Genomic DNA, 20790 nt, shown 5'->3' on the forward strand with positions numbered 1-20790 from the left:
ATAGTATATGATCGTGATATAGGAACTGTAAAACAAAGATATTGTGAATTTCTTTACGCCTTTTTATATTTATCTATAAACTTGAAAACTAAAAAGAGTCACTAATTTTCAGAGATTTACCGAGACTCGCCAATGTATATAGCAGAGTTACTAAAAAATCTTAGTATCTGAATCCGATTAATATTTATGTATTTAAATTTAGATCAAAATATAATAATGAACAAGTAATAAATTAAATTCGCTTAATATTTATAAAAATATTATATATTTTATTAGCCATCATTTCTAAATAGCGATTGACAATTAGCCAGATAAATTAAAAACAATTTTGGCATTAAATATACTTTGATATTAGTTTATTTCCAGGTTGACTAATTTTCTATAATATCACTTTTTTATTTGCATCAATTCTAATATTTAAAATATTTTTTTAACTACATTTACATTTATTTTATTATCTTCTCACGCAATAATCTGTTAAATAAATTTTATAAATACTCGGCACATTATCATTATTCAATAAACGATTGCATTTAATTATAACTTTATCGGAATGTAATTACATCCAAATTTGAACCCGATAGAAGTTTTAATCCCTATAACATCGCTAATGAATACTATTCATGAGATGATACTGGCAAAGTTAGTTGCAGTAAGTTTTACGTCAAAAGCGACGTTTAAGCACAGTGTATTCACAATATTGTAGTGTATCATAAAATGGTTTTTTGTATACCTAAACAAGTATTTTACATTATATATTATGTATCGCATTCCCCACGAGGTTTTATTTGAAAGATAAAGGCAACATTTTGATTCAGTGCCACTTTTCTTATTTATTTTCTCAACGAAACATCGCTTTTTCATTTATTGACTTTTTTTTCTCTGATGGTATTCAAATTGTGTACAATAAAAAGCAAGGTGATTACAAAAAAATAAGTTAAAAAAATAATTGGCAGCGAAAAGCGGCGTTTCTATGGCATCGCCAGATGCTGCAAATTTATTAGTCAATTAAAATGATCGTTATTTTTTATTCATTGAACCGTTGAAGCCATTTCGATAAATAATTAAAAATGTAATAATTAAAATTTCAACGGGCTTTTTAAACGAGAATGCGTTACTGAGTAACAAATGTAAAGAATAAGTAATATAGAATTAATGAATATTTCACTCAGCATGGATGGCTTTGCTTTGAGAAATTATACAAAATAAACTCTGATCATATTTTAGCATATTATTATATAAATAGGTTTTAATTTAGAGTTATTATAAAAGCCTAAATTAATAATTAAAAAAATTTAATATGTATTTATCAAGAATTAGTTTGATAAAGTTTAAATATGGCTTTTAATAAAAATATACATTATTTTAATAAAATATTTAAATAATCACCAGATAAGATTTATTCTGAAAACACATAATACACAAAACATATATATATATTTTAAAATTTATTCATGGCTTCTATAATAAATATTTTAAGTTTTAATCCAAAATATCTTGCTTGAAATTATGTTTATTTAACATACATGTGGCAGTATATGCCAATTTTGTCAATACCACTCGTAACTTAAATAACCCTTTTCTAAGGCTAGCTATAAAGTTTTGTTTCTGTACTGATTTGTTTTTGATGGTATTTATCGTACATATATTTGATTTTATGAATAGGAACACGATAAAGTAAGGCAAAAAATATGAAATGGTTAAATTTTATGTGTTTTGAATATTCATTGCCCATATTTTACGAATAGAAAAAAAACACAATACAAATCTATATTAGCCGTATTTAAAAAATGAGCGCTGCTTTTATGCAGCTATATAAAGAATTGTCCATTCAGTTTTTTTCTGTTATTTTTTAACAGGTATATTTTAATTGTTCAGATTTAAAATAAGTATAACAAACATAAGCGGTAAACTGTGAGAAACAATTGCGGTATAATTTGTTTTCAACGATTTTTTCACCAATTTGAGAGCTTAAAGAACTATTTAGAGATTACAATTCAAAAACTTAAATACCAAATATATTTCCCTAGTTTTTAACTGTTTTTTATTACATGTAAAAAACAAACTATATTGCTTGACTCTCAAATATTACTTAGAAAAAATAATACGATAAATAAAATAATGTGTGTGTTATTAAACATGGTAAAATAGATAATTGTAAACAATTTTTATTTATCATACTTTAACTTTTATTATTGCAAAATATTAAAAATTAAATATAATAGCATATTTATATTTAATAAAATTGAGTGATTTTTTATTTTAGTTGTTATTAATATGCTAAAAATAATTTGCACAAAAAACTAAAATATGTATTAACGTTTTATCCTAAAAAATAGTACATAAATAAATATTTAAAACAACAATTTTAAATATATAGTTTTGTGTCAAAAAAAGCTTAACTCTTTGGATATTCTACTTTTATGCAATTGTGATACTCTTACTTAAGCGCAAATTAAGAAGAAACTTTAAATACTAAAGGGTAATAACGCGAGTAATTTAGAAATCTTTAGCTTAATCTTTATCCGTTAATCTAGTTTTTCATCAGTCCAGAACAGCAATAAAAACCTGACATTTAAGTAAAGTATTCAACTAGAGACAGACCAGCTTATAGTTCAACCACAGTCCACTATAGCCACTTGAGATGACTAGCTCATTTATGTCTTTGAAACATCCCAGAATACGCTATCTTCGTTACACCGTAAGATCTAAACACATTCTGTTTTTTGCGGTCCTCAGTCGAGGCATCGATTAAAACTAATTTAATTAAATATTTCGTGTAATCTTTAACACATAAATAATATAATATCGAATTAATCTGCAAAAACGGATTAACGTTTAGTCCTTCAACACTGCCACGTATTTACAAAATAATAAATAAGATGTTCTGATTTAAGTGACCGCGGATTGGCCAATTTTTACGCTCGTAAAACTTTTAAAGTCCATATTTTTATAGGTCTGATCAATTCTCGTGGCCTTTTCTGGGAATACCTTGTCCTGAGGGGCGGCGGGCGGTCGTGGGCGGACGTGGGCGGCTGGGTGGTGGCAGGCGGAAGTGGAGGTAACCCAGCCCACGAGCCTCCAGTCTTCATTCAGCTTCCGAGGCTGGCGGTTGCACCTCTATGTATATAACCTGGTAATTTTGCTAACGATACGAGATCATCTGATATTAATAAGTGCAAATAAAAAATAATAATAAAAATAAGTGTCGGAAAAATCGTACAAAATTATCTTTAAAAAAGCGTGTAAAATAGTGCTGTTATAAATAAACAAAATTAAATAAATGGTTTATAACATTGCTATACTATAAACTATACATATAAATAAATGAATTATATTTATGTATTTGATTATCGGTGTTTGACGCTAATATGTTTTCGACACGAATGCGTTGGATAATTGTTGCTTTTCACGTTTTATGAAAATGTACGCAAGGCTTTAATAATATTGGGCAAATTTAATTAAGTCAAGCGTCAATCATAATTAATATTTAACAATTTTAATCTTGCTTAAATTAAATTACGGTTACAATTTTTTAATGTTTCAATCATTTATTTTTATTTTTAAATATAGTGTGTTTTATCAAATAAATATATAAAAATAAAGTTAGCTTCTTTTATGAATTCATGTGAGCGATTATCTAAAGTATGGATTATTAGACCTTACACTAATTTATCCATATATTATATTCTTCTAGAAGTTTTTCTATCTATACTCTATTACAGTAGCATTTAACACATTGTTTATTATACAGTATTAATAAATAACTGTATAATATAGATCTAAGTGATTTTTGAGCTTTAAATATCATATTGTATATTAAACTACAAAAAATTACCATAACCAAATGCTATCAGCCGCGCACCGATTTAAAAGCATGAGTATGTGTTTTAAATTTAGAAATGCAATTTTTACAAATGTAAGGCTTTCTGTAAAAGCTTTGTTAAAAATCTATTGATATAATATTTTATACAGAAATATATGTTCATGTTTACCAATTTTTAAAAGTAGTGAAAATATACTAAATTGCCATAATATTATTATATAAATATGGATAAACCACTTAATAAAATAGTTTCATTGTTTTTTATGATAAAAGTTAAATTTACGTTACAGTATATTCCTTTATCATTTATTTTTATTCTGTGAATTAACGTTTTACTTATATTTTTTTATTAAATATTTTTCTTTTATAATATATGTGCGTGATTATTTAAAGTGCCGAAAATCAGATATTTATGATAAAAGTTAAATTTACGTTACAGTATATTCCTTTATCATTTATTTTTATTCTGTGAATTAACGTTTTACTTATATTTTTTTATTAAATATTTTTCTTTTATAATATATGTGCGTGATTATTTAAAGTGCCGAAAATCAGATATTTCTTCACTAAATTGCCTTAAGCTTTATTTTATAATACGTAGAAATATTTAATATTAAAAAAATATGTTGTAATCAATACCAATGTTTTATTATATATATATATATATATATATATATATATATATATATATATATATATATATATATATATATATATATATATATATATATATATATATATATATATATATATATATATATATATATATATATATATATATATATATATATATATATATATATATATATATATATATATATATATATATATATATATATATATATATATATATATATATATATATATATATATATATATAAATTATTAAAATCAAATCTTCATCAGCTTATTAAAGGTATATTTATATATTTAATATAAGTACTATACTAGTGCTTTAAACGTTTGTTTCAAAATAAAACTATTTTACGGAATATAAAGCATTTGTAGTGTGACATAAAATTATTTTATTTATTATTATAAAAAACATAATGTTCTTTAAATTAAACGCAATTTTATAAAAAGTTATGGATTTCATTGGTATTTTATAAGATTATGCAATAATTTTTTTTAATGAAAAATATAATTTTTTAGTACGATTTTGATTTTAATTGTTGTTAAAGTTTTTACTACATATTTCAATTTTTTTGAAAATAGTTTAAAAAATGTTTCTTCATTACAAATAATTTTCTTTGTACTTTACTTAATTGTGTTCTAATTTATGTTATTTTATTTTTGTAATTAATTTTTTTATTTGAATGTAACATTTATATTTTGCGATTAAATAATACAATTTTATATATACTACATAATTATTATATGTTTGAAGTGATTTATTTTGTAGAAAAATAAAATTTATGTTTTTTTTTCTACAGCACTAAAAAAGGCGTGGCTTTACTTGTGCAATAATGATATTACAAAAGCTAAAAAAATCTTAAAATATTTGGTTAGAAACCAAAATTATAATTAGCTATGATTAATAGTTTCGATCTTTACACAAGAAAATAAAAAAATGGTGGGTTTCAATGAGATTCGAACCCGTGACTTTTAATTCATAAGGAATGGGTATTTTCTGACTCAAATGGCTGCTTTTCACTTGCATGAGTAATAATTTAGTGATTTATTTAATCACATGCATATATTTCCATGATTTTTACTTAAAAAACTACATATAAAATCCTAGTTTATGATTATTTCATATATATAAAAAAGCATTTTTTTTAGTTTCATGCATTTTTAACTTATTAAAGTAAAGCACATGAAAAACCGTTGACGCCATAATACGACATTTTTAATTCCAACGGCACTTAATTTATTATAAATCAGTGTTATTGATTATATAAAGATAGTTATTATCAAAAATATTTATATAATATAATTTTGAGGGATTTTGTGGTATTATTATGTAACATAAAACAAATGTTACGGATCTCTGAATGACCTAATAACTAGTAGCAACGCAGGTGTGAAAAAACTTTTTTATAACACTGTTTCAGGGCATAAAATTTTATTACAAATAACATTATTATATTTATTGACTTGAAAATATTTTTTTATTGAAATACAGCGATTTTTAATTATTGAAATCTTGCGTTTTAGTGGTCTGTATAGTGTTAGAACACATGTATCCATAATATTATTTTTAATTTTCATATAAATAAACCACAGCTATATTATATTATCTGTTATTTAACTAATAGGCGTTTAAAATCTTAAGGTTTATTATTATGCAACGACAATGTGTAAATAGTATAAAATATAATACGTTTTAAAATAGTAGTAAGCGCTAATTAAAATACCAATTTCTCATAAATCATGAATTATGCAATATAATAAAATAAAGTCAACAGTATATATTTATGTAGTTTTTATACCTTTGCGAATATGATAGAGAGTAGTATCATTTTTAGCTCCCAAGTCAGAGATCAGTCAATTCTCAGATTTATTTGAAAAGTCAAGACTTTTTATTTTTTATCTGATAACACTAAGTATGATCTTCAGCTCTAAGTATTACGTATATTTTATTATCCGAATAAAAATACAATACTGTTGTTACTCGAGTCCCTTTTATCCGCTTTTATATGAACAGTCTTTTCAATGCTTACAAAACCTTTTGTGGACCGATAATACGATTATTTATCACGTATATTCATCACCAATAATTATTATAGTTAAATAAATATAAACATATATTTAAGCTAAGCTACGTTATATCAAAATAACTCGAGGATTTTTACTCGCATTGTTGCGCCGCGGGCCTAATAATGATTAAATCCGACACTGTAAATGTTATATTTGCAATTATGAATATGAATTAGCACATAAAAGGGCTTTTAAAAGCGAAAAATATTTTTTTGTTTCTGTATTAATACAAAACGTGTCGTGATTATGGCAAAAGCCAACGCTTTGCGCAAAAACCCTTACGGGAAAAGCGATTAAGGGTGAAATGATATATTTCGTTGACAGTTGTATATGTATTGTATATAAAAAAGGCTTTGATCAATTAAATGACCGTTTTATATATTAAATGTATGTGTGTGTGATCAACAAATATACGTAAGGACGATTAATACGCAATATTATCAGTTATTCGGCTTGAAATTTGCGTTAATGTTATAGCCAACCTGAAATCAGCTTAGCAAAATTTACATTGCAATACAAAGGAGATTATTATATATTAAGGATATTTATTGTTATGTTCGGTAACCGGTAATAATAATATGCGTTTATTCTTAATTATATAATAATGTATTAATGTTATATTTAATTGAAACAGTTTGAAAAACAACTGTTCAATTTGTACAATAATTCATTGATTTTTAATAAATCTACCATTATACATAACAGGTGTTAGACCAATGTATTATAACGCGATAAACACAATTAACATATACACAACATAATAATCATTAATTTGGATCTTTCATATACGGTAAAAAAAATAAAAAAAACACGGGGGTGTATTTGGGATTCATACTTAGATTTTAGACTAAACTATTTGACTATCGTGCTAGTCAAATATATAAGCGTCTGTTTTTGCCGTAGTCTCTAAGTCGTATCAAAGAACGATTGAGCCGAAGTTTGAGCCGACTGCTTGCCTGAACTAAATCGGATGGTTGAAGTGAAGGTAACTGCAATTCCTGGGCTTTAAAGGGTCGTATTAGTTGATTCGGCATAGCTCCGCTTATTGCTGAACTTTGAGCTTCTGTAGTTATGTGGTCAAGTAATGACGGAAGTCTCAGGTTTTGTTAGTAGGTAGAGTAGTTAGTGAAGATATATGGAATTGTGCAATTTAGGAGTTCAATTTGTACGTCAGTTTTTTTAGCTTAAAGTATAACCTAATAATTTTGGTACAAAATGCTTTAAAACTCTTGATATCGGTAGTGGTCCTCGGTGCATAAATGTATAACTGCTCTATTTTTTGAAAGTTGACAATGCTTCGATTATTAGTAAATTGGAGTAACAGACATTTTATGTTATTATGACACTTTAAGTCTTGTAAAACTAATATTTAAGCAATTTTTTTTTATTAAAAATCTCATACTAGTAACTCTGAGGTAATTAGTAGGAGATTTTTATTTATATAAAAAATGCGCTATTGATTATAAATTATATAGCAATTAACGCATTGGGCTTACGCCTGTTAGGTTACAACAAAAATCAATAATAATAATTCGACCCCAAATCAGACGCCAATATATCGGAAACAATTTTTATAGAATATGACTTTTTAATTTGTATTTTATTAAAGTTAGGTCAAAATTGTTATATTTTAAATATCGAATTTATTTGAGGTTTTGTTGGATAATAAGTTATTGTCGTGTTCTAATTGTGTAATTCTTTGTATTACACGGCAAAAAGCCTGTTAATGTAATATTTTTCACAGTCTAAAAAAATTGATTGATGCCCTTATAATAACATAAATATTTAACAAAAATTTGTGTTGTATAATTTTCCGTTTTGATATTATTCTTCATACAAAGATAATATAAACATGTCTGAACTGGTCAATTAAAACAGTGCTTATTACTTTTCGATTTATTTTGAGTTGTTATTTTTAAATAATTTTTGTACGATGTGCGTTAAAAATATATGCGTATAAGCAAACACGCATAAATATAGAATATATGAAAAAATCTGAGCACAAAAAAGCGCACGCAATACGTACGTGCTCAACGAACCTAAATCAACAGCCGCCGGTGGAAATTCATATTAAATTAATCCACAATAAATTTCGTCGGTGTTGTGGTGTTTTATATTTTCGCCCCCGTGAATAATAATTTTCTAAGGGGACCTTACGCTTCACGGTGGGCCGGACCGATTCGGTTTCGCGGTTCATTTACATTCATATTGGCCCGTCATCGCTTTGCAACAATTTTCAGCAATTAACGACCGACGGCAAGATTGTATCAAACCATTATGGAAATTTTCGATAAACGTTTTGTGAATTTCGGGTATCAATTTCTAGGTAAGGTGAATCGATTTGCTGTTTAAAGATATGTTGCGGTAGAGTCGTGGTAGATGTAGTCCATTTACTTAACGCCCATGCAACCAGCAAATTAAAATAATTGCTATAAATTAGGGTATGGTAATTCAATATATATTTACAGACAATCACATTTAAATAAAAATATTATAGTATGCGTAGGTTTAGAAACATTTCTTAGATGTTACCTGTGTTAATAGTCACAATTATCAGTGTATGAAATAAAATAATCTATTAGCAAAATATATATAATACACGTATGCTAGCGGTTTTTTCAAATCCACTTTACATTTATGAAATAAAATATTTTGTATTGTCAGTAGCTCACTCATAGATTTTCCTTTGAATCTGTTGAATAGAGTAGTAAAAGCATCACAACGGTGGCATTTATGGCCGAAAAGTCACGAAATAGTAGTAAAGTGTAAGCTGTGTGTTTTCATGGTGCAAGATTTAAGAGTTGTTTGTCAATAATTATAGTCGTTTTATTTAAATTACCATACAAAAATAAATAAAATCTGCTGTTAACTGTTAAACGAAAATAGCCAAAAACCGATATAAATTTCTTAATATCAGGTCATACAAAAGTATAGCCTGATGATAAGAAATTCTTGTGAAATATATTGTTAAAATCTATAAAAAAAACAATATAGGGATCCTTAATATCTGACATAACTTGACGTATTTTTTTGCGTTTGCCTCTTCAGGGCGCTTCCATTAAGATGATTTGACCTTTATTTTTATGCCATAAGCATACATCTTTGCTTCTCTATTTGTGATGACGCATTGAAGCAATTCTTGGTCCTAAATGATTTCATTTAACAATTGCTCAGAAGTTTCTTCACGATACTGTTTTTATAGTAAATATAACAGCTTTGAAAATAATTGGCTACTATATTTTTTGCAGAGGTACAAAATTTTAAGCAACCTCCATAATATGTATTCGGTGATTAAAAAGAGTTTTTTTTTTGAGTTTTTTTACATTTTTATAATGGTTATTATGTTATTGTATATATTCCAAAATCTTCATAGACTTTTTAGAAACGCTTGTATCATTAATAAACTTTTCGTTTAGATAAAGCGTTCAAAACCAAATCTTTTACTAAAATTTGCACTACTTCTTTATATCTCATTTACTTTTTAACGCAATTTTTCATTCAACTTCTTTGTTCTATCATTTTCAAAATAATAAAAATAAATAATTATGTGTTATTAATGGTTGTAAAACACAAACTATGCGTCAAGTATGGCTGAAAATTAACTTACGCATCACATACAATGATACTAACATTAATAATAGTTAATATTATCTGTACTTGAAAATATTTTGTAGAAAGAAATTTACACAAACTTTAAGATAATTCAGAAACTAAACTATGCAATGTAAAAAATGTAGTGATTTTTATATAAAGCGATTAACAGTCGTATATTTTAAGTTATAAATTTTAAGCTATTCGTGCTTAGATTTTTATTTTTAATGTTTCATACAAAAAACATTTATCTAGATCAATTTTACAAATATAATTTACTACTTTGTTGAAATCTAAAGTGTAGTATATTTCACATATGGTTATTAAAAATAATACATTTTAGCGTTTAAAGTGTTAACATGTTTAGATAATAATCTCAAAGCTTGTTCGCGTGTGAAATTTAATTAAAAATATTATTACTTTCTAGTAAATATATTGATTTTAGTAAGTCGTATATATTATCTGAAAGTACAAGGTTATACAAAAATTTTATATTTATATAAAATAAATATGATTAACTAAAAACAGTATAGTCTGAGATATTTGCATTTGTATTTTTTAAGACGTTCTCTTGAGCTTTAAAGCTTCATCGCAGTATTCAAAGGGTTAGACAGCTCCCTTGACAATCATTTCGTCTATAAAGAGACACATTCTCTTTGGTTTGAGTTCGGATATAACGACACGAACAGTCGTTGCCACCCACGATACTGCAGAACTTTAAGAACGATATATGTTCTAACCAAAAACTAATTCTTTAAACAGACATTCTGTTTATTGGGTTCAACCGCCGAACACTTGCACATATACGAAATATTTACATTAGTATTTATCTTACGACCAAAGCCTTTATTGTGTTTTCACACGAATCGCGTTTCCAACACAAACATATATAGACGTAATTTTTCATTGTATTTTTTAATACATTTTAATTATATTTCAGAATATTGTTGTCATTTTAAGTTTAAATTGGCTAACGCTGCTTTGCTACTAACGTTTTCATAAATATGCTCAAAATATACATATATCATATTTTTATTTGCTTCGTTTATAAGGTTTTTTATTGTTAATGTATCTAATATATTTATTGTACTTTTTTATCTTATATAAAAATAAATTTCAGTGGAAATAATAACAGTAATTATGGGAAGCAATTATTTATGTAGCAACTATTTTTATAAAGAATAAACTTTTATTTGTAATATTATATAGTGTCAAAGGATACTGACTTTCACGTAAATAGATTTAAGCTTCATTACCATTCATAATACTTTATATAGAAAATAATTAAAAGCAAGATATTTTTATGATACATAATGTGCTACTCATTAGTTTTTTCTTAGCATGTATGGTTTTTTCATTTAAAGTTGATTTTATCATTAATTGCCGACATTATATTATATATATATTTTATCATTAACTAAAATAATTGCTAAAATGAAAACATTATTGTCTATGAATAATTATATTTTTTTAAATAAGTACATAAAATCGACTATTTAATAATCTCAATACAGCAATCATTACTATAATTTTAAAAATATCATATAATGTTGTTTAAATAACTATTAGTAGATGTTTAGTGATTTTTTGAAACGTATTAGGCTTCAGTAATCATAGTTATAATATTATTAGTTTTTAAGTATCTGTAGATGCCATAGCTGGAAAGGGAATTCATTATAAACATTTGTGTTTTTTATTTATATAGAAAAATTCACTTAAATTTGTAATTATTTAATATAATATGAATCTGATTTAAAATCAACACAGTACACTGTCTCAAACATAAATATTTTTAAAAATTATTGTGCTTCGACACGAGGATTGTAAGAGAATTGTTATTGTCTTTAGTTCTGCTTCTCTTTCCTTGTTCCGTGTTTTGTTGGTACAAACAAGTGCTATATAGTGCCTCGTACGTGTTGAACGTGAAAATTTGTCTCTGTTTACAGCTACAGCTTAAAAATGGAGTGTTGTGCTTTGAAGTGTTCCGGTGCAAGGGAATGAGTGTGTCACAGCAGTGTTGAAGTACCTAGTCGGGAGAGAAGGAGAGAGTGTCGGTACGAATTGCACTCAAGATGCGATCGGAGTGTCCTTCATCTGGTGATGGTGTTTGGGTGCATTAACTGAGCCACAATGGTCCTGCACGTCCCTTGCAGAAGGCTTCTCTGCACTACCCTACTTGTACTCCTGTTCAGCTGGGAGATGACAGGTGAGATATAAACACTTAATTAAGTTACACTCGGAAGACAATATACCCGTCAGTTTAAATACTTAGCTTCAATGCAGTGATTCCAACCCCTGGTTGGTTTGGCCATAGTGCTATTAAGGTTTGGACTAAATAACATTCGTCATTAAAATCTTTTATTTTCATTAGTTTTGCATCAAGCTCTATATCGTGCTACGATAGTAGCACGATATAGGTCGATGACTAATATCTGAAAGATCAGGGTTTAAATCTGATGTAATCCCAAATACTTTTTTAATTTTTGTCGCGTCCGTTAAATCTGAACTCTATTTATTTATAGCTACTTTTAGACTAGGTATGCAACATTTAATTGTTTATTTAAGACTGGCAAAAACGCAACTAATTGCAGTTAAAAATTGGTCAGAGAAAACTAGAAATAAAATTAGTTAGCCAAAATGCGTGAATAGTGCATTTAAACATCATCTAAAATCACATTGTTAACATCTTAAAAAAATACCACTCGAATGGTTCGACTATTTAGAAGTATAATAGATAGCATTAAGAACAACGTATTTTTATAGTGGTGACTATTAAATAAATTCGCTAAAAGCTAACATCATATTCGACAAATAATGGCTTGCCACAAATAAATGCAGTATGACATAAAAATTTACAATCGTTCAAATTTAGGCGAATTATAAAGCAATTTTGTAATTAACAAACCATCACGTCAATGCATATTTAAGGTAGTAAAAAACATTGTTTGAAGTAGAGCAAAAAACGCAGTTTCTTTAGCTGATTATATTCACAATTTACAAATAAAATTTTCTGATTTGTAATAATCACGATTATGCATAAAAACTTCATTTTTTTCAAAAAAAGTTTTAACTATAAAAGCTTATATTTAAATTCAAAGAATACTTATTTTGACTTTGGGAGAGGAGGATTACTTAAAATCAGAATTTAGTACTACAGCAATACTCTTTTTAGAGATACGCTATCACAGCAGATCAGTTGGGAATAAATACTAAGGTATGGTGTATCTAAAATTATTTTCTAGATATGTTATTGGAATACTGATGCTTTTACGAAGTAACTTAACTTCATCTATAACGAATTAATGAGGCAATTTGTCCTCGCGATTAAGCTGGTTGTCTATTTTAGTCATAAATAGTCAACATTTTTAGTTATGGATTATATTATATATATCTTTTTGCGTTATTCTATCAATTTTTAATTGACACTTTCAACTTATTTATTTTATTTGTAAAAATGTACAATGGGCACTCCAAATTACTAAAAGGGTGAAAAATGGCGTTTTAAAATTTTTTTACCAATGATTGTGAATATATTTTTATTAAAAATATATCCACAATCATTATCTACAAGCGCTAGTGAAGCAACTAGTGCGCCTTTGCTTTTTCGAACTAAGTAAGAAGTAAAGCGCTTTTGCTTTTGCATCTACAAAACACAATGCATTGAGGATGCTCGGATTTGTTATGCGGAGCGCGTGTCACTTTAACAGTTTATTGCCGATTCGCGTTCTATACCGTATGTTAGATAATTGCATTTTCAAATATAAATCCTTGCCTAGAATCTCAGTTTTTCCTGATGTTAAAGATATTTTTTTTATCTATGTATATCTACATGCGGTATATATATCTACAGGTTGCATTCTTATTTTCATCTTATTGCCTTTTTATAGGAGCGTTAGAAAAACAATCATTTATTCGATCAATCATTTAGAGATTTTTTAGGCTGTTCAGGGACTTTCAGCTGCGGGTTATATATTGTCCTAGAGCAGTGATTGGCAATTTTAAGTCAAAATGATTTTTTCATATAACTAACATTTTAGATATTAAATAGTATTTATTTTTGCACTCCAAGCTATTTGCAAAAAATGGATTTTAATAACAGATATAAAATTATTATTATGGATATTATTTTATAGTAAAAACTCAAAGTGATTGTATTTGTTATATACAAATAACACTCGCAGAAAGTCTCAAATGGCTATTATAATGCTTTTAGTTATTTTGTCTATTGTCACGTACGGTCTGCACTGACTAGCATAAAGTAGTATTAAACGGTTTCGCTTTTACAGTCAGTGCGTCAATTGAAATAAAAACTTTTAAAACTGATCTGCTTTAGATTTGTTAATGTACGCTAATAGACTTATAGATAATCATAATTAATAATAATCAAATGTTTATTTGTTATTATTTAATTATTTTGCAGCTCAAAAAAATAACTTAACTCAATAGTTGCATCGCTAACATTAGATGATGGCCACAGGATGATGCAAAAATAAAAAAAAATGAATGAGAACATAATGAAACATTTTACAGAACATAATGAAACACAAAAATTGTAAATATATTAAATTTACTCCGCAAACCACTAAAATTTTCTCGCAGCCCATAAGTGGTTATCAACCCACTACTACTGGTTTCCGACCATTGCTTTATTACAATGGTTTCCAAACTATTTTGATCTAAAACAGAAATAAATTATGCGTACTTTAGTAAAAAAATATGTAAAATATTTGCTAGTAATTATTCTATGAGTAGATAAATTTATCGCAGTTGTCAAATTCTTGTCAATTTAATGTGGACGACTGTGTAATTATCTTTATGTCGTACCTCCTGGAGCACCACTTTGGAGACCACTGTCTTAGAGAGTCACGATCACGTCCCTTATTTTTCACTGTCGCAGCGAGAACTCTCATCTTACATAAGCCACCCAGCTTCGTAACAAGCTTGTCAAACACTAGAATGTTTTACATAATATGAAAAGTTGAAACAATTTATGTGTGATTATGCGCATTTTATTTAGGTGTAAACCTTACTATTTTTCTAAAACAGGTCTGTAAAATTTTATTTGTATGTATACACACCTGTCGATATAAGTACATGTTGATATATAATATATGTATGAAATTTTATATAACACTAATGTATAAACATGATCGTAAAATATTTGGAAAACATAATATGTCATGACAGTCAGATAATAACGACGATAATAATTTTTTTACCATATAGTTTGAACATGAGTATTTTCTGAATTACATTTTTCCTTTAATATAAGGATAGTTTATATATTGTAGTTTATGAAATATTATAAAATAATTATTCCAAAATGTAGTAAGAAATTAAAAATATCAACTATCATGATTTATGTAAAATCAATTATGTCACAGAAGGCAAAATGTTGTCAATTTTTTAGTAATGGTAATCAGCAAAGTCTTGCATATATTTAGTAATGAAAATTGTGCATTATTAAAAAACAGGAGATATGAATAATAATTTAAATCTATAGGAACTTATTAACTTATATCTTGGTCATTTCTGTCAATTTTGTAGTTAGACAATTAAGAGGTCATCGATGTAATCATTTTTAATAAATTTCATTAGCAAGGTTTATTTTACATGGTATATTTTATTCATTGAATAATACATACGAATCGATTTTACCATTACACAAGCACTCTATATCGTATATACTCGGCTCAAGGACGAAATATCGTTCCGTACAAACCTCAAGGCGTGTTCCTATCAAGAGTTGCGTGTTTTTGATTGCAATATTTCTGAATAAACGAACGGCAACAGTCGAAAGAGGATTTTATATTGCGAAAAAAATCATCCCTTTGAGGGACAACACCCCGAGTGGCGCTTTCTCACGCGATAACTCCTGCAACACTTCCAACATTCATGTTTTAATACCAATAACTCAGGGGCAGATGTTGAACAGGGTAATGGGAGTGGAGTCATTCGCCACATAATACAACCCCCTTTGGCGGTTGGTTTTTCGACCCCCTTTTCATACTCGCTAAAGACGATTTGCGCCACCTTGTCTTTATACTTCTTTTTTTTGTATGTTCGTAGTACTACTACATACCTCCTGACCGCACTCGATATTATTAAATTCGCAAAAGTGGGGCGTACGTGTATAGCGCACAAAATTGAATGAAATTTTCAGTAATGAAAATTATATGAACAAAATAAACCTCATTTTTCATTAATAGTAAAATACATTAGAAACTTCTTTGGTATGTAAATATAATTATTATTTATAATTATTTTAATTATTATAAATATGCATAAATAGTTTAAAATGCTATATTGACATATGGCTTTCAGAGGTTGGTAGTATTATATCTCCATCCCTTAGGATTAATTTGAACTTTAGGTTCGGAACTCGACAATGTTTGAAAAATAACCTGTTTGTTTTTTTATTTTTCAAAAACATCATACACCACATTTATACAAATTAATATATATGAAAATAAAAGCAATATGCAGATGAAAATAACCACTTCTCTATATGATTTGCGTAATCGGAAATAATTTATAAAGGCATTCTAGTTAAGCATATATAAAATAAATATACATAATAAAATTAAAATGTTTATTGAATATAATTTAGTTTTAGTAACAAAAAACCTGTTTTAAGAGCATTCCATCTTTTCACAATAATCACAGCTCTCTGGCTGTAATTATTGTGAAAAGATCATCTACCATATGATAATAACTTATTTATTTCAAAATGTATTTTATCAATTAGTTTTTGGTCTACTGTGCGCAGAAGCAATTTGAAAACCAAATGACTATGTGATATGTATAATAGATAGATGCGAGGTTCGTTTTACATTATGTATGAAATTTTGCGTTCACGTCAATGTGTATCATTTTTCTGCAATCTAACCTGTGAGGTACATGTGTGGTATGTATGTACATACATATATCAGAATCTGCGCATGTAATATTTTTTGAAAAAAGCAATTTGTATCAGTCGTTCGCATTTTATACACGTCTCGTGAGGATCATCGATAAATAACGTTTCGTGGCGAAAATATTAACGATGTAAAGAAAATATAATATTTTTAATATATTGGAGTAACTATGCATACAAAATAAACACACACGTTAAACGTATACAAGAAATTTATTAAAATAATATTTAAGAATTATTATTTCAGCAGAATAAAACATATAATTATTGTGAAATATATGAGAGTAATTAAAATGTACAAATTTGCCATTGGTAAGAGTTACATTAAGCTATTATAAAATGATTAAATTTAAAAACTTGATATGCAAAGTTTTTCAAATTGTTATCAACTAACATTTTAATCAGTAGTAAAATATTTGTTTGATCTTTAACATTTAATATATACCAATTAGTAATAAATACATTTTATGTCTTACCAAATTATCAATTCGGTTTTAGATATAAACATTCTACAATAAAGCAAGACCATAGGTTGGTCAAATATATTATTAAAAACTAATATTGCTTATCTGTATTCATAGATATAACACAGGATTTTGACAAAGTATGACACCCTAGACACAATATTTAAAAAAATATCAAATACTACCTAAAGGATTGACACTATTAAATAATGCGCAAATAGACATTGTAGTATATTAAAAAAAATTAAAACATATTATCATCATATTTTTAACCCTTGATTTTACCAGTACTAGATCACAAATCGTAAATTACAATCGCTCTAACCCAATTTATAAAAATATACTTGACCCCCTTAACTATTCACAAAATCGCATTTCACGATTAGTAAATTTAGACGTCCGTGCTTGTGTCGCATTAATGCAAAAGCAGTGGTGTAGCGTTACATGCACGGACCAAAAACGAATTAGCAACATTAAGGTCGGTTTACACGTGCCGCATTTACATGCACACGCGTAGCAAGATTATAAAATATGCACGAGATTGAATTCAAAAACTAACGGGCACCCCTCGGCGCGGAATGTCATTACGTAATGGCGGCAAAGGTTGAACGCAAATTTATATATTATATTAAAATGAGAATCCGCCCCTGTGGTGGCGGCTGGGAGAGGTGGGGGACGTAATTTCGCGCTCACCTCGCGTGGCGTCCGGATATTAAAGTCATGTGTTGTTTCGCAGCCGCGCAGCCCTTAAAAGACATGCTTGAAAATAGCCCTTGATAGGGTGTATTTTTTTTCGAGGAAAGAAAACGTGGAAATCGGTGATATGGTGCCTAAATTTGTTTCGGAACGTTTAAGGGTTGAAGTTAAACGTCACTTATAGCTTTAAATCAACCCAACGTATAAAGTATTAAACAGGGTGTATAGCTTGGCTTATTATAACTTGTTTGATTAAAAAATATGTCTTTCGGTGATTATATATAAATATCATAATTTTTTTCATTGTTGAAATAAAACGTATTAAAATCAATATCTCACCATTTAATACATAATAACCTATATACTCAAGGCATTTCCGACTAATAATTTTAATCGTTCCGATTTCTGGCTAATAAAATGGTTTTCTCACGGTGGTGTCCTATTTTACTATAGTACTCCTTTTTTAAAGACATTTAAAACTCATCTTTGTATATCACAATCCGAAACTGTTTTTCACTGGTGTTCAATCTTTGAATTATCGTGACTGATAAATTTTCTAATAGCAGTTTTATATATGTATGTAAACGTACTATAATAAATAGACTGGAATTGTTTTAAATGTGGCTTTATAATTCGATTAGTCAAAGGAGTCTCCTGAGGTAAAATAAATAAATATAACCAAATTTTCCTTAAGACAAGATGTGATTGGTAACTTCTTTTTACCATGAAATGGAGTACTTTGGGCACATGATTCAAAATATGTGATTCTTTATACCTCAATAATGCGTAAAAAATTGATCAAAAAAAAGTAAACGTTTTGATTGCAAAACATTTATGGGCAAGGAAGACAGTAGAAAAACTAATTCGTATAGCTAAGGACCATAAAAAATTTAACAACAAAGTATTCGCCAACGTTAAAAATCGGACATGAATACAAAATTAGAAGATTATTTATATAAATCCATTCATTAAGTGTTTTATTTGTTAAAAACAGGGTTATCTATTTGGTGAGCTAAAAACATATAAAATATATTTTTGGTAAATTTTGTTTATTAGATTTACCTAAAAATAAAATATTATTACTTTAATATCACGTTTGTATTGGTCATTCAATTGATTGTGTATAAATATATTTAAAAAATACATTTTGAAAGAACTAGATAAAAAATGGTAATCTAGTTGAGTTTAAGCAACGTTTCTAAGGGGGCGTAGCCTTAGGGGTGGTTGACCTCGCGGCCAATGAGACTCTTCGGTGAATCCTATTAGATTGTTTATTAAGTTATAATTACAATTTTGACTATGTACGATTACGGCGTGACGTTTCTCGCGATTAAGGTGTACGTGGCGCAGGTGGTGATGGCTGTAGATGATGCTCAGGATTCTTAGGCTACGTGCGGCGAGTGTCAGCTGTGATCTTCAGGTCTGTTGGTGAGGGCGCGTGACTGGTTCCTCCGGATAGCTGCTAGTAGATCTTGGCTCTCTGGTCGTCTGCGTCGCTGGCTCTGCTGTCTGGGCCGTCTCTTGTCTCGTGCCTCAACTGTCTCGTATCTCGGACCGTCTGCCCTCTCCTCGTCAGAGTCCGAGCTTATATCCTTTAGAGGGATGCACGCTAGCTGACCTATCACGATTGTACATCGATCTCCTAGCCAATCGCGATTGTGCATCGATCTCCTAGCGAATTGCTGCAGTGGCTTTTTAGAATTCGAGAAATCGGATGTTGCGTTTTCGAAAGCAAGTTTTTTGCTTAGTTCCAGACTTTTGAATTTTTCGGAAAGAGTTTGCATTGCGGTGATTGATTGCGTCCGTACCGTTTTGTCACAAAAGGGATTCTCTTAACGACCCGTGTTGTGTGTGGTCAAAAGAAATCCCTCTTGTGCCATGGTGTTTGTCTCATTGTTAATGAATGAACGTTTTTGGTCAGGGTCATTAACAATGAGACAATCGTCCTTTTAAATGTGCCTATATGTGTGGTCGCTACAGTTTTTATTCATCTTGCTTTGCCTTGCCGTTTCTTGTATTTTCTTATATGTTATTTTTAATTTTTTTTTGGCAATTTATAGTTTATTATTACTTCTTTTATTATAAAAAGTTATTGAAAATTTTTAATTTAAAGTAATAATATTGTTTCTTACTTATTAATTTTAAATACTGGTATTTTGTTTAAATAAAAATAATATTATGTAATATGTTATATTATAATGGGTTGTGCTACGTTATGTTGTGTTATGCTTTATTGTTTAGAGCTACGAATTGTTGTGTTATTATACATTTTAAATAATTATATTTTTCATGAAATGCATTCAAAATCAATTCAAATATTTAAGTAGTTAAAAGATCTCATTTAAAACTATAAATATAATTGTAGATTTATTTGTTTTTAATACGATATGATTAAATAAATTTTATGTTATGTTATGTTATGCTATGAAAGATGATACCTTAGGTCAGTGGTTCTTAACCGGTGCACCGCGGTGCACCAGTGCACCGCGAGCCTATTGCAAGTGCACCGCGAGAAAATTGGTAAAAACAAAAATTCCGCAAAAAAAGTCAAATTTTAATGTTTCAATCAATTTATATTTTATTATAGTCGTGATACC

At 27.9% G+C, this 20790-nt stretch overlaps 1 protein-coding gene across 3 annotated transcripts in view; it reads left to right on the forward strand.

The window, feature by feature from the left end:
- Positions 1-3083: 3083 nt before the first annotated feature.
- The window catches only part of LOC148232133 (uncharacterized), a 49020-nt gene continuing 31313 nt past the window's right edge, over positions 3084-20790 (forward strand). For 2 of the 3 annotated variants that reach the window (XM_088192340.1, XM_088192339.1), the window contains exons 1-2: positions 3084-3136; positions 12064-12323. In XM_088192340.1, coding sequence (XP_088048466.1) covers positions 12248-12323 — 76 coding nt within the window. In that variant the 5' untranslated portion in view covers positions 3084-3136; positions 12064-12247. Of the gene's footprint in view, positions 3137-11970; positions 12324-20790 lie in introns of those variants that run through there. The other variant, XM_088192338.1, reaches the window with a different exon arrangement.

This window comes from Plectrocnemia conspersa, unplaced genomic scaffold (assembly GCF_051122295.1).
Source record: "Plectrocnemia conspersa isolate PC_06_02 unplaced genomic scaffold, ASM5112229v1 ptg000009l, whole genome shotgun sequence".
Lineage (NCBI taxonomy): Eukaryota > Metazoa > Arthropoda > Insecta > Trichoptera > Polycentropodidae > Plectrocnemia > Plectrocnemia conspersa.